General features: G+C 47.4%; 1 protein-coding gene across 1 annotated transcript in view; it reads right to left on the reverse strand.

Annotated features, from left to right (window-relative positions):
• MYO18B (myosin XVIIIB) overlaps nt 1-15,779 on the reverse strand; it is a 377,501-nt gene that overhangs the window by 345,892 nt on the left and 15,830 nt on the right. The window contains 3 exon segments of the mRNA XM_069081888.1: nt 1,254-2,483; nt 12,857-13,015; nt 15,341-15,500. Of these exon segments, the coding sequence (XP_068937989.1) occupies nt 1,254-2,483; nt 12,857-13,015; nt 15,341-15,379 (1,428 nt within the window). The 5' untranslated portion in view covers nt 15,380-15,500.

The raw sequence follows: 15,779 nt of genomic DNA on the forward strand, positions 1-15,779 counted from the left end.
ATATATATATATATATATATATATATATATATATATATATATATATACGCTTATACACACACACATAAATGGTTTTGATTTTTGTGGGAATTTTTTAAACTGACCTCTGATTTCACAGCTTTAGGGGCTGCCCATCTGCAGAAACTCCTTCTCCCCGTACAGAACAGCACCCTAACCTGAAGTGTTACAGAGCTTGTGGGGCCCTAACAAGTTGTGACTTGCTGGTGGGGGGGGGCACACAGTCAGTGTGCATCAGAGGCAAGATCTGAATCTGGCTCTTCCTTCCCTGACCACTCTCCATCATGCCCTGTTGACATGACCACCCCCATATAAGTGGGCTATGGTCCATTGGCAATGACGGCTTTCCCACCAGGCACATTGTGAAAGATCAGAGACGAGCCCAGAAAAGGAAGTAGCTGGTTGGGTTGCAAGGGCGAGGGAAGATGCTGGTCAGCCCTCGTCCTTGCAGGCACCCAGCACACCTCCTGCCATTAACATTGCCCCTCTCTGGAGAATCAGTATCGAGGCAAGGACGGGGCATGCCATATGAGAAGTGGCTGAGTTTTGACCGGCAGTGGTGGACAGAGTGCCCACAGTAATAAGGCCAGGGAGTAGATCAAAGGTGGAAAGGACCTCAGAGGCCATTGGGCCCAAGATGAAGGAACTGAAACAGAGGTTAAGTGACTTACCCAGGGTCACCCAGCTAGTCTTCCTAACTCTGAATCCAATGCCTTAGACACTATCATGCATCAAAGTCTAATTTACTGCCCCTGACATTTTACATTTGGGTTGGTTGCTCCACATTGGGGAGGGCATTGGATAGCCCTTGTAGACTCTGGAGTGTGAATGTCATGGGTCAGCATCAAGGCTGGACCATCTCAGGAAGTCCCAAGGCCTGGGGACTTCTCTGCATCTTTATTCCCAGAATGGGAGGAAACAAGGGACTGAAGTCCTGGAAATGTATTCCAGAGACCTGACATTCCAGGGATGCTCCCAGACGATCAGCTGGGAGTTCTCTACTTTCCAGGTTGCCCTTCCTCCTCTTCCTCCTCCTCATCTTCTAGGGATCCAAACAGGGGCTGTCTCAAAGCCCCCAAAGCCACCTCCTCAAGATACCCTGCCCAGCTTCCCATCCCTTTCCCTCCAGAGGGAAGTGGCTTCCTCTCCCCTTGCCCCTCCCCACCCCAGACTCTGCACCTTTCTCCCCCCGCCCCCCAGCCATCCAGCATTCCCAAGGACAGCAGCATTCTGACCTTGTCTGGATCGAGGCCTTGGCCTGTCTCTCTGTCCTCCTCTTCTTCCCTCTTCACGGAGGTTTCTTTGGTCTCCACCTTGTTTTCAGGTGCACCTCCCTCCTTCTCTGTGGTGGGAGATCCATGGCCCCCTTTTCCTTCTTTGAGAGCTTCACTCCCACTTTCTTCTCTTTGGGAGGGTCCCTCTTCCTTCCTCCCTTTGCTTTGGAGGCCACTCCCCTTCTCATCCCCCTTCCCCACCTGATTGTGGGACTCACACTCTTTCCCTACCTGACTTTGGGGTCCACTTTCCTTTTCCCCCTGACTTTGGGGCTCACTCTCCTTCCTCCCCTGGATGTGAGATTCACTGTCCTTCTTCGCCTGACTCTGGGACCCGCTTCTCTTTCTCCATTTGTTCAGGGATTCACCCCACTTTTTCATCTGGCTGTGGGCTCTGTCTCCCTTTCCTGCTTTACTTTGGGCCTCCTTCCCTGTCCCCACTGTGTCCTTCGGGTGATCTGCCTTTCCTGGCTTGCTTTGGGGCTCATCCCCTGGCTCTCCTTTGGTGTGGGGCTGGCCGTCCCCCTCTGTTTGGGGTATCTTGGCTTTGTCCTCCTTCGTCCCTTTCACCTCAGCCTCACTTCCCTGCTCTTTCACTTTGGCTTGGGCCTCTTTGCTCTGGGGCTCACCCCCTGTCAGCCCCTTGGTCTGGGGCACCTTGCCACACTTGCCCACTTTGATCTGAGGCTTTTCACTCTTCTTGGGAGGCCTATCTGTGGAGCCTGGGCTCTCCACTGTCCTCAGTTTCTCCGCCTTTTTGGCAGAGTCCTCAGTGGCTTTTTGTGGACCACAAGTGTCCCCTAGGGGTTGTCCTTTCTTCTCCCCCTCTGGAATGGAAGACGGAGGCTTATGGGTCGGAGGGTCAGCTGGGTGAGTCCTTTGCTCTGGCCTGGGTAATTCTGAATTGAGCTTGGCCACCATCAGCAGGACATCGCTGGTCTTCCTGGCCCTCTTGAGGGGCTGAGGCTTCTTGGAAGAGCTCTCCGTGGTGCTCTTGCTTTGCAAGTTTTCCCCATTTATGCTGCTCACCAGCACTGTCTCTGGGCTGGCCATCCCTTCCTTCTCATTAGGAATGTTCTCGACAACAACGCTGGGGCTGGGGGATGCTGGGTCAGACTGGCCACCCTGGGAACTCTGCGTCCCGGGGGCTTTGTGGCTCCTAAGGGCAGGGCTGTCACTATTTTCTGGGGCCTAGGAGAGAAAACAGCATCCAGTTAGACTTGGCATTAGGACCATACTCAAAAGGATCTCCCTAACCACCTAGTAGTACAGAGGGTCCGAGGGACCCCTTTACACCCTTAAAAATTAGGCACCCCAGAGAGCTTTTCTTTACATAAATTATACCTATCCATATCTGCTGGATTAGAAAGTAAAGCCTAGGGGCAGCTAGGTGGCAAGTGAACAGAGCACCGGCCCTGGAGTCAGGAGGACCTGAGTTCAAATCCGACTTCAGACACTTAACACTTACTAGCCATGTGACCTTGGGCAAGTCGCTTAACCACAATTGCCCTGCCAAAAAAATAAATAAATAAATAAATGAAAGTAAAGCCTATACATTTTAAACTATTTCTTAATTCATTGAAAAACAAAAATAATAAATCCATTATTCGTTAACATAAATACCATCTTTTAAAATGAAAAATAACTATATTTTCCTATTATTTTTGCCAGGCTAAGTACTGAGCATACAAAGAAAATTAAATGCTTGTTGACTGATAAAAAAATTAGGGATCTTGGTTTTTTTTTAACCTATTTTTGAAAATCCTTTAATGTCTGCCTTAATAAAAACACAGCTGGATTCTCCTGTCTGCTTCTGCATTCAGTCTCTAGCGATTTGTTGTTTTGACTGAGGCATATGAAAAAAACCCAGCTTCCCACAGATATGTAGCTGGAAAAGGGAAGTGCATTTGAGCAGACAAATGGCCTCTTGGTGTCATAATGAAACTGGCTTTCACTTTGGGCCCCCAGATCACACTTGGAAAACCGCTGCTTCAGGCAATTGTAAGCTCTGGCAGGGCACAGGTCATTTTTTTTTCTGAGTGTCTTTGTCTTCCCTTTTTTCAGTATAGTAAGAGCTGACTTCCTAGTCAAGACCTGAGTTCGAAACCTGTGTCGGACATTTACCAGCTGTGCGATCTTGAGAAAGTCACTGAGCCTCTTTGTTTATTTGTAAAATGGGCATAATAGCATCTAACTCACAGGACAGTTGTGAAGATCAAATGAGACTGTTGTTGTTAAGTCATTGTTCAGTCATGTTCAATTCTCTGTGACCCCATTTGGAGTTTTCTTGGCAGAGATCCTGGAGGGGTTTGTCATTTCTTTCTCCAGTTCATTTTACAGATCAGGAAACTGAGGCAAACAGGGTGAAGTGACTTGCCCAAGGTCACACAGTGTCTAGAGCTAGATTTGAATTCCCAAAGATGAGTCTTCCTGACTCCCGGCCCAGCCCTCTATCTACTGCATCAAGTAGCTGCCCTTCAGAGGAGATGAAGGTGTATAAAGTGTTATGTGAATACTAGCTTCTGTAGCTGCTATCATTCCTGTTATCTTCAGCACCTAGCAAAGTGTTAGGCACATAGTAGGGCCTTAATCAATCAAAAAGCCTTTCCTGAGCATTTACTGCATGCCTAGCACCATGCTAGATAATGGAGGTACAAAGATAAAGACAAGACAGTTCTTGCCCTCAGGTACCTTGCCACTGAATTGGCAGAGACCACCTTGTGCAAACATCATCATGGGCAGAATCAATAAAAGGCGATAATATTAGAGCTTAGGGTACCAGGAAAGCCTTCTTGAAGAAGGTGGCACAAACTTAGTTTTCAAGGAAATAAGGGAGCCAAAGAAATGGAGGTAAGTAGGGAGGGCATCCCAGGCATGGGTCACAGCCCATGCAAACTCACAGAGATGGGAGATAGAAGGTCATGTCTGAGCAACAGCAAGAAAAACCCTTTGACTGCATCATGGTAGGTTAGGACCAGGTTGTAAAGGGCTGTAAATGCCCCTTGAACTGACCTGTGATGCAGACTCTCGTGGGAGGTTCCAGCTTGGGTTACTGAATTTGAATTGGAGAGAGTCTGGTCAGTGGGGCGGGGTCTGACTTTCCTCTGCCCTGGTCACAGCCTCTACTCAAAAATCTCCAGAGACTTTCACTTGCTGTAGGACATTATCCCGCTTTCTGCACCACCGCCAACCCTGTGATTCCTTATCATAGGGATGTCCTGCCTTTGCCTCTGCCTGAGATATGTGGCTGGCCACGTCAGCCTTGATAACTGGGAATCCCCACCCCCTCTGCCTGCTTCTTTCTGATGATGTCCCATGGCTGACTCAGCCCCAGTTTCTTACCAAAGTACCAGTCTGACCATGGCACTCCTCTGTTCCATTGGCTTTCCATTACCTCCAGGATCAAACACAAGACCCTGTGTCTGTTTATTTGCGCTTCAGAACCTGGCCCCATCCTATACCTCTAGGAAGCTTACAGTTCTCTCCCCTGCACACACTATGATTTAATCATACATGGCCTGATTGCCGTCCTTTGCCCACACTTCATCTCTTGTCTCTGTACGTTTGCAATAGGCTTTCCCATGCAGGGAGAGCTCTCCCTCCCAGCCTCTCACTCTCAGAATCCTGGGCTTCCTTTAAGACTTCCCCCAAGCTTCACCTCCTCCAGAGGTCCTTCATGCCCACCCCACCCCTTGCTTCCAATGCCTTTGCCTGCAAGACCCCCATCCATCTGCTCACTACATACGTATCCCATGTGAATGGAGCTGTTGGCACGATATTAGAACGTAAACTCCCAGAGGGCAGGAGCTGCCTTTGCCTCTCTCAGCACTCTCAATGATGAGCATGGTCTGGCACATAGTAGGTTCTTATTCACTGATGACTGATTGGCTGCTTTGAATTTCCCCTTTGGTAAATGGCAAATGTGTTTTTTGACACATCATTCCCTGTGCCTGATCGTGGACTGAAAGGGCTGAAGATCCTGCCTGGGCTCTTCCCCAGAGACACTCCCATATCCTGTCCTACCCTGAGATACTGAACTGAAATACAGACTTGGGAAGAGACTTGAATTGATTTTAGCTGCACTGTCTTAAAAAGTCAAGTGATTACTTGGTCAGTAGCCTGCTGAACCTGGGATCCGAAAGTTTGGAGTTTGCCATTTTCTTGCACTTAACTTGCTGTGAGACTCTTAGCAAAATCACTTAAACAAGGCCTCAGTTTCCTCATCTATAAAATGGGAATTTATAATACTTCTAGCACTTTTCTCAGGGGGAGTCTAAGATCATAGAGTCAGCGCTGAAAAGTACTTTAGAGGTCATCTTCGGGGGTTCATGTCCTGGAGCCGAGGAATTTGTTTTTAAAAATATTTTCACAATTGCATTTGAATATAACTGGTTTCCTTTGGAATCTTCCTTATTATATTTATGCATGAAAAAAATAGGATTGTGAGAAGGTGTCCAGAGGCTTCACCAGACTGACTAAGGGGTCCATGACACCCAAAAGATTAAAGCCAGACCTTTCTTTATACAGAGGAAGAAACTGAGGCCCAAGGTCACATTACTACACAGTGGCAGTGTGAGAAGGACTTGGGTCCACCAGTTCAATGAATGATCTCGTCATTAAACCACACCATTAACAATTCCAATTCAATCCAAAATATTTATTTGCACATCTGACCTGCAAAGCACCAAGCCAAAAAAAAAGGGGAAACAATCCTGATCTCAAGATTCTTATCTTCTCTGAGGTTTGTAGCATGCAAACAGTCAATAAACATTTATTATGTTCCTACAGTGTGCAGGCATTTCGATTAGTGCCGAGGATACAGAGGCAAAAGATAGCCCTTGCTCTCAGAGTCCACAATGCAGTTACCAGCCACAACACTGATTGTGTCCTGTCTGTAAACAGCCACAAGAGGGCACCAAGATGGCACCATTTTGCCAGGGCCCAGGCCTTCATGCATCTTCCCTCACCACGACCTCACCACGTGTCCCCTCACCAAGACCCCATTAGCCACCCATTTCCACCTCACTTGGTCTTTTCTCCTGGTTCTTAGGGAGGCTCTTACCTTATCCAGTTGGGAGCTAGGCCTCCACACGTCTTTCCTTGTCAATTATCCTCCCCAACTAGAGAATAAGCTCTGGGAAGGCAGGGGCTTTATAACATGTTTTTATTGCATCTTCCCAGCATTCAGCCCAGACTCAGACTCAAATGTCTTCTTTATCTCATGAGCTGGTCACTGTCCAACTCTCTCTACTAAAGCCACCTTAATTAAGTACCCACTTCAATCAAAAGTCCTCGTCCTGTGGACGGAGGTGACCCTGGGCCTTTGAAATCGGTGCCAGCCGAGCACGGGCTCTGGCAAGTCCTGAGAGAGCTGGAAGGTTGTACTAATGATTATCCCTCTTGTCATTAGGGCAGCCTGGTAACAGTCGGGATGTCTGTCACCCAGGGACCAGGCTGGTCAAATTAGAGAGACTTAGCACCAGGTTGGCTCAGAGGGTGAGACCAGGAGCAAAGAAGCCAACTTAGGCTTCTCAGCAATGACAGCCATCCCAGCCAGTGGGGCCACATCAGGAGGTGGTGGGCTCCCCCAGTCTGAGGTCTTCAAGCAGCCATCGGAGGACGATTGGTCAGGGATGTTAAAGAGAGGCTTCATTTCAGTTATAGGTAACACTATATGCCTTCTGTGCATCCTTCCAAAGCTAGATCCAGGAGGCCATAAATCTAAGACCCTGGAATGACTGCCACATGATTTACTGTCCTTACCCCTTATACCAAGAGGCAGGCAGCCCGCCTCCAACCCTTGTCAACCTTTAGAAGGCATCCCTTGGAAGGCCCATTGGGCACCATGCCCGGCCCAGCCCATGGTCCACAAGATGCCTCTCAATGAGGGTCTGCTGGTGGTGCTTTTAACATTTATGTTGATGTTACTTTGGATTTGGGCTCTGCCAAGGGGGCATTTCAGCCTCACCTACTCCTTGTCAGAAAGTTGGACTCTGGGGAAGCATCCTGGGCTCTGATAAAGGAGTTTTCAGCCACCTCTTATCTAGAATAGAGCTTCTATGACACTCTCTGGTGTCTCTATCTCTCTTTGTCTCTCTCTCTCTCCCTCTTTGTGTCTGTCTGTGTGTCTGTCTGTCTTCTCTGTCTCTCTGTGTGTCTCTATCTCTCTATATATCTCTGTCTTTCTCTCTTCTCTGTCCCTGTCTCTGTTTCTGTCTCTCTCTGTCTTTCTCTCTGTCCCTCTCTCTGTCTCTATCTTTCTCTCTGTGTTTCTATCTGTCTGTCTCTGTCTCTCTGTCTCTGTCTCTCTCTGTCTCTCTGTCTCTCTCTCTGTCTCTCTCTGTCTCTCTCTCTTTCTCTGTCTCTCTGTCTCTCTCTCTTTCTCTGTCTCTCTCTCTCTCTCTCTGTCTCTCTCTCTCTCTCTGTCTCTCTCTCTCTCTGTCTCTCTGTCTCTCTCTCTCTCTCTCTCACACACACACACACACACACACACACACACACACACACACACACACACACTTTGGAGGGCAGGGATACAAATAGGAACCAGATCTGTGCTTTCCCTGACATAGGGAACTACAGGGTCACCCATCAAGTATGTGTCCGAGGCCAGACTTGAACCCAGGTCTGCTTACCTCTGAGAGCAGCATCCTAGCTGCTTCTAAATCTTCCTTGGGCAACTTGGTGGCTCCACAGGGCACAGTGCCCTGGGCCTGAATTCAGATCCAGCCTGACACGCGCTAGTTGTGTGACCCTGGGTAAGTCCCTTAACCTCTGAATGCCAGTTCCCTCACCTATAAAACAGGGGTAACAGTGACACCCCCCTCACAGGGTTGCTGCAAGAGCCCAGTGAGGTGAGACTTGGAAACTGCTTTGCAAACCCGAAGGCGTCACATAGATGCTTACTGTTATCAGTGTTATCTGTAAAAATGGAGCTATCTTCTCCCAACGGTCCTTCCGGGGCCCAAAGAGGATAATAGCTGTAGAAGGGCTTTCTATGAGAAGGACGAGCTCTGACAGGAGGCTAACACGACCCCGCTGGACCCAGGAGGCTGCTGGCCCTCGTCAGCAGGAGTGTGTCCCCCGCTGGTCCCATCCCTGTTGGGATCTATGCTCCAGTAATCCCAAGTATCCGCTTTGGGTCATGCGTGAGGCCTGTGACCTGCCCGGAGCAGTCGTGATCATGGCTGGGACTGCCCGGAAACTCAGCCACTGCGGGTGCCCTCCGGCCCCCAGCTCGCCTTCCACCTCGGACAGCGACTGTAGAGCCGACAGTGGCTTTCATGGATCACAGGACCGAGGACCCTCGCAGCTGGCAGGGGCCTGGAGCCATCCATGCCAAGCACATCTAAATGCCGTCTGGAACTGCCCTCCCCCGCGAAGTGGCCGTCCAGCCTTTGCCTGAAGACTTTTCCTAACCGACAGCTCATTGCCATAGGTGCTAAGGCACGGCTCTGTTCTTTTCCAGACTTCCAGCCGAAGTGTGCCTTCCACCACCCCCCATCACTCCCGGCTCTGCCCTCTGGGGCCACGTCTCTTCCCAGACCTTCTGGACTGGGACAGGCTGATGTCTCCCCTCCCCCAGCCTCTCCCTCTTGTCACGGTAGGGATATTTGGGCAGCTGTTACCCTGCATATGTTCAGAAGGTCCCAGCTGTTAGAGCAGCTGCTTGGGACCAGCCCCCCACGAAAGCCTCGCCGCCGGGAGTGATTTCAGGGGCCGGCACCCCCATCCTCCCAGTCACCCCTGGGTCACAGCCTCAGAGAAATCCCTGACTGCTCCCTCTCCTCCCCTCCCTCCGAACACACACACACCCCCCCACACACACACACACACACACCTCCAATCATTTGCTAACTGCACTCTCTCTCCAGTGCCCCCAGTCTTGGTTCCTCCCAGAATCATTGAAGTTCCAAGATGGAATGAACTAGATGGAAACCATCTGGTCCAGGACTGTATAGACCTGTTCTTGGGTTCTCCTTTTTAAGTGTTTCCTGTGCCCATCACATAACCTTTCTGTTCCTCAGTTTCCTTTTCTGTAAAATGGGTATAAAAATAGCACCTACCTCTCAGTATTCTTATGAGGATAAAGAGTTAACATCCATAATGTGCTTCGCCAACCTAAAAGCACTATGTAAATGTTAGTTAGCCATCGTTATTGTGGCTGTTGTTACTAGTGTTTCCCTTGGGAAAGCAAGTGACTTGGCCAAAGCCACCCCTATCAGAATAAGAATCCTTCCTCACCTCTCACCTGGCATATCACAATAGCTTCTCCACTTTTCTTCCTGCCTCCAGTCTTTCCCAACTCTAAATTCATCACTTACCTAGGCACTAATTTAGTATTCCTGAACCATCATTATGATCAGTGCACTCCCCTACTCTAAAACCTCCAATGATTCCCTCTTACTTGCAGGATCAAAGCCCTTCATGTTCACGTTCTAGTCTCCCTTTCCAAAATTATTTCATGTTTCAACCATATTGGTCTTAGCTGGCTTAGAATAGGCTCTTGATACATGTTATCGATTGATTATGAACCGTTTCCCCATCTCCCTGCCTTTGCCCAGGCTGTCCCCCATGCCAGGTATTCCCTCCATGGTTCTCTCTCTTAGAAGCTTTAACTATCCTCCAGGACCCACTCAGGTACCACACCTGAGTCAGGGCTTTCCTGATGGCCCTGGGAGTTAGTGCTTCCTTCCTCCCTGGCTTAATTTCCATCTACTGAACTGTTTACAAAGATTCATAGCATAAATTAGATTTTTTTTTTTTGTCCTTGTATTCTCAGCTCTGAGAGGCAGCCAAGGTTCCATGGACAGAGACTTGGGTTCAAGTCTACCTCTACATATCCTGATTCTGAGGCCCAAGGCAATACACATAACCCTTTTTCAAACATTAATGTCAATGAGCTTCGGTAGAGAGAGGTCTGCACTGATTGCTCCCCACATCCATCAAATCCTAGGTCTGTCGTTGGTCAGCCATTTTTCAGTCATATCCTACTCCTTGTGACCCCATTTGGGGTTTTCTTGGGAAAGATACTGGAGTTTTGTCGTTTCCTTCTCCAGCTCATTTTACAGATGAGGAAACTGAGGCAGACAGGGTGAAGTGACTTGCCCAGGGTCACACAACTGGTAAGTGTCTGAGGCCAGATTTGAACTCACAAAGATGAGTTTTCCTTCCAGACCCAAGGCTCTGTGCACTATGGAGCCACCTAGCTTTGGGCTAGGTGCCCCAGATCCTGACTAGCTGTTTATCTCTAGACCAATATTTCGCCTTTCTAAGGGTCAGGCAATTCCCTAAGATTGATCTATTAACAGAGTACTATCCAGTTGAGATCTGCATTGGTGAAGGGACTTTCCCACACCAGGTGTTGTAGTAACCCCCCATTTTGTGAACATCCCCCATATCACCCCATCATAGGAGAACTACCTAGGAAACCTGCCCAAAACTCAACAAAGCAGCAAACCTGCCAAGTAAGCCTGCCCAGACCTGCTACCTGAAGCCCTTAGCCCCCCCTTCTGTTCAGTTCTCGAAATAGATTTGGGAACTTTCCAGTTGGGCAACAAACTGATTCCTAGACAATAATTGTTAAGCAAAGCTATCTTTTGGCTTCTGTATTTTCCCTGCTTGCTCCCCTTGGTGAAATTTATATTGTAGCTTTTATCTATATAAACGCCAAGATGCATATGCTCGGGGCTGCCTGATTTGGGTACATGACCCCTGGCAGTCCCTGGGTTAATCATGCTCCACAATAAATTCCACTTAAAATGATTAATGGTCTCACTCGCTGTCATTCATGCTACAACAGTGTTCCCCATGCTGAAGAAGGTCAGGAAGTTTTCCATACCCTCAGCATCTGGCCCTGGCCCTTGCATACCAGGCCCTTGAGAAATTCTTGTTGAATTGAACTAAACAGAAAAATAAATGGTGACGGATGATTACTGACCCTTCCTAGGCTTTACATTAGCAATTCTTTACATATATTATGTTCTTTCGTCCTAGGTACCACATCATAGTCCCCATTTTACAGATGGGGAAACTGAGGCTCAGGAGCAGTTGACTCAAACTCCTCTGGTATCTGGCATCTTCCTGGGCATTGCAGACTCTGAGGAGTCAGAGGAAATGTCCCTATTCACTCCAGTCCCCCATCTCCACCCCACTACTGTGCTCAACAGCTGTGAGGAGGGGGCTGGGTACTGAGGCGCAGTTGGCCTCCCAGTTGTCTTCTTGGTCAGTCACTGAGGAGAGCCCGGCTTCTGGACAACATCCTCTGGAGGAGCCACATTCCTAACCTCCACCCACCCACCCCCCACCAGCTGTTGATTCAATCAAGGAGCCTTACTCTAAATAGACACCGTCCTCGGAGGGAAGCAGTCCAAACTTCTACCCTTGAGACCTTAAGTAAGTAACTCTATCTTCCCATCTCTAAAATGGGGGTAATGATACACAACCTTACCTAACTAGTCCAGGGAGTAAAGGTAGATTTTTTTAGCTGTAGCTCACATTCTTGTAACTTTTCTAAGAGTCAGGCAATTCCCTAAGACTGATCTATTAACTGAGTCCTATCCAGTTGAGATCTGCATTGGTGAAGGGACTTTCCACACCAAGTGTTCCCCATGATGAAGAAGGTCAGGAAGCCTTCCATACCCTCAGCATCTGGCTCTGGCCCTTGAATTGGTTGTCAGTATTCCCAAGTATGAATATCCCTTTTTAGGGTCATAGACCTAGATCTAAAAGAGACCATCTAGTCCATGTCTCTCATTTTACAGATGAAGAAACTGAGTCCCAAGACCAAGTGACTGTCCCAAAGTCACCTAGACAGGGATGGGAGCTCTTTCCACCGCATTAATTTTGTAGATTCCCAGCTCCCCCAACAGGAAAGTAACTGTACTATTAATGGCTGTCCCCTGAGAAAACACATAATGATCATATTTGGTTTCCATATGTGCTCATGAATCTCCTGTACCTGGACGCCCGGGGTCCAAATTGGAACTGCAGCTAAATACATCATAAAGAGATTTGTTTTGTTTTTTTCCACCCTAGTCTTATGGAATAGGCACTACCCTTACTACTAGCCCCATTTTACAGATTAGTAAATTGTTACTGAAATGTAAGCGCAGATGATGAAATAGACTTCCCTGTCCTCGGTAGGGTGGAATTAGGAAGACTCATCTTTCTGAGTTCAAATTTGACCTCAGGCACTTATTAACTCTGTGACCCTGAACAAGTCACTTTACCATGCTTGCCTCAGTTTCCTCATCTGTACAATGAACTGGAGAAGGAAATGTCAGCCACTCCAATGTCTTTGCCAGGAGAACCCCAAAGAGTCAGACACGACTGAAATGATTGAACACCAACGACCCCCTTGATAGAGAGGTGGGGGGTGACAGGTGAAGAATATTGTATACACTGTTAATTTAGTGGGCCAGTTATGCTTAATTTTTTTTCTTTGTAACAAAGGAAGGTTCCATGAGTGGATATTGAGAAATGACCATGATTTTTAAAAAAGTATTATTAATAAAGCACATTTTAAAGATAGAAATGTAGCTTGTTACAGGTGAATAACTTACTGTCTGTTCTTGGGAGTTGGCCAATATCTGTTTTTTCCGTTTTGCTTCCTTGGATTCCTTTTCTGTTTCCCGAACCAGTTGCCTGATGAAGCCCCCCGGAATTACAGAGAAAAGGGGTGGTGGTGAGGAGGGTGGGGGGCTTTTGTCTTCTTCCCTGATCTGTTTTTATAAAAAGAGAAGAGAGGCAAGATCTCAGTGGGTGATATAAATGAGAGCCATCCCCCAAAAGAACCAAGCCCACCAGGGAGCCAGGGTGAAGGGCCAGGCTGTGGACATACACAAACAAGGTTAGCACCGCTGTGTCCGACAGTGGGAGTGTCTTCAAGCATGACACATGACAATGGAAATCACTGCCTAACTTGGCCAAATTGGTGGATGCCCTTCACCCTTTTCCTCACACCTTTAGTAAACATAAGCATGTTGTAATAAAGCTGGCAATGGATTCGGAGTCAGGAAAACATAGGTTTGAATCCAACCCTTGGAACCCAATAGATGTGTGACCCTGGGCAAGTCACAATCTCTATGATATTCAGTGTAAAATATGGAAACTTCATGTCCCTATTTTATTAAATGATGACAGAATATTTTTTATTAAAAATGGATTTAATTTAAATAGTTGTCATAAATATTTTCTAAATAATTTAAGCATTCATTATAAATATTTATTGAATAATTTAAATATTATAAATATTAATTACTTATTAAATAATTTAACCATTTATTATAAATATTTATAATTAATAATTTGAATGTCTGTTATAAAAATTAAACATACATTAACTAACTTAAATGTTTGTTATAAATATTAAATATTTATTAAATAATTGGAATGTTTATTATAATTATTAAATAATTTGACAATTTATTATAAATATTAACAAATTATTAAATAGTTGAATATGTAATATAAATACTAATTATTAAATGATTATTTGATATTTTATAATTATAAGCTGGTTATTCAATAATTGTCTGATTTAAATAATAATAGAACCCATCTCATAGGATTGTTGTAAGGACCATAGATTCAGAACTGAAAGGGAATTTAGAGGCCATCTACTCCAACTCCCTCATTTTACAGAGGGGGAAACTGAGGGTCAGAGAGCTAAATGCCTGCCTGAATTCACACAGGCAGTGAGAAGCAGATTGAGGCTTCCTTCTCCACATTTACCACTCTTTATGTACATCATTTCATTTGAGCTGGTAGAATGGAAAGCCTTTTACAACAGAACGAAATTAAACATTAGACAGAAATCTAATCCCTCCCTGGGTGCATCACATATAAGAATGGATGTCATAGTTCTTTGGACACTGGAAAGCTCTAGATCAGCAGACGTTAGCTCTCCTAGCAGCAATCTGTCCTGCAGGATCCCTCCTAACACAGCATATTAGAGCAAGAAGAGACTGCCTGAACTCAGATCCTTCACTTTACAAGTGAGGACACTGAGGGCCAGGGAGATGTCTCTCCAGAGGTTATGCAGCTAGCCCCTGGCATATTAGTTGGACGCAAGTCTTCTGGGGCAGGATTTGAACCTGGGTGCTCGGGCTCCAGAACCAGTGCTTGCCTCTCCAGGGTCTGCTGGGCTAGTAATCAAGGGGGATTGGGAAGCCCCTAGAGAGGACACTGCAGCCAGTCTGCTATCCACAGCCCAACAACCATAATGCTACAGAGCATGAATGAATTATCCGTGGTAGGTAGTAAGAGGCAGGAATAACTGAAATTAAAGCCATGTTAAGTAAAAACCCATTGTTTTCATTAGTTTTTGGTGATTATTTTTGCCTGCCTCCCCACGATTGCCCTTCACCCCCACAAATGCTGCTGCCAAATGATGCATCTGAGCAGGGAGGCAGACTGTGCCAGATGGTAATGAGAGCACGGTGAGAGTCAGGAAGACCGGGTGCAAAGCCTACTTCTGACACTGAGCTGAGTGACCCTGGGCAACTCACTTCATATCTCTAAGCCTCAGTTTCCTCAGCGGTAAATGCAACTGAGGATGAGCTGAGATCGATTTGCCCAGGGGCACCCAGACAGCATGTGTCAGAGACAGGTCTGGAACCCAAAACCACCGGACGGCAGGGCCAGCTCCCTACCACGCTGACCCGCTCAGTTACTATTATTAGTATCATCAGCATCTTTTTTGGACTCATCTCCTATTCCCTGCCCCTGCCCAACTCTACAGGCAGTAGCAGAGTAAAGAAAGGAGGTAGGGAGGCAGTCAGAGGGGAGAGCAGTCCTCTCTGACACTCAGTCTGGATTATCTCCCCTCCCCCTCAGAGGACTGAAGGGAAAAGGCGAGGCAGCAGTGAGAAGGGGAGGGAGCCCGTTTTTCAGTCACTGTGCGGTGGACATGTCCTGAGCCGTCCCTGCACAGAGAGGGGCAAAGATCAAAGGGCTCCAGGGCCCTGGGCCCAGCATGGCGGCAGCAGTAGCGGCTGGAGACGTCCAAGAGCGAGGCAGTGACCAGCAGGCAGGACGACACTTTCCTTTTGCTCCCACAGGGCGAGGCGCGATGAAATGGCCATGGTGAAGCTGGCAGATGAGATGAGATGGGATGAGATGGAACTCCACACGAGACAACACAAAACGAGGCTTTATGGACACAGATGAGACATCGATCAGACTGTCCCTGGGACTAGACACACACTGAGGACACAATGAGAGGGAGAGAAGAGAGATGTCATTAATAAGTAGGCAGAACCCATCCCCACTGCACCCTGCTCTGCTGATGCCTCAGACCAAGACTAGGGATCCTAGGTCTAGAGAGATGGATGGAAGGGTGGATGGGGTGAATGGGGAAGAGAGACAGAGAGAGAGGAGAGAGAGAGACAGAGACAAAGAGAGAGACACAGAGAGAAAGGCAGACAGAGACAGAGAGAGAGACACAGTGAGACAGAGAGAGAAGAGAGGATGAGAGAGAGACAG

The sequence above is a fragment of the Petaurus breviceps genome, unplaced genomic scaffold, assembly GCF_028583685.1.
Source record: "Petaurus breviceps papuanus isolate PSGF00001 unplaced genomic scaffold, PetGlider_PUasm1.0 99, whole genome shotgun sequence".
NCBI lineage: Eukaryota > Metazoa > Chordata > Mammalia > Diprotodontia > Petauridae > Petaurus > Petaurus breviceps.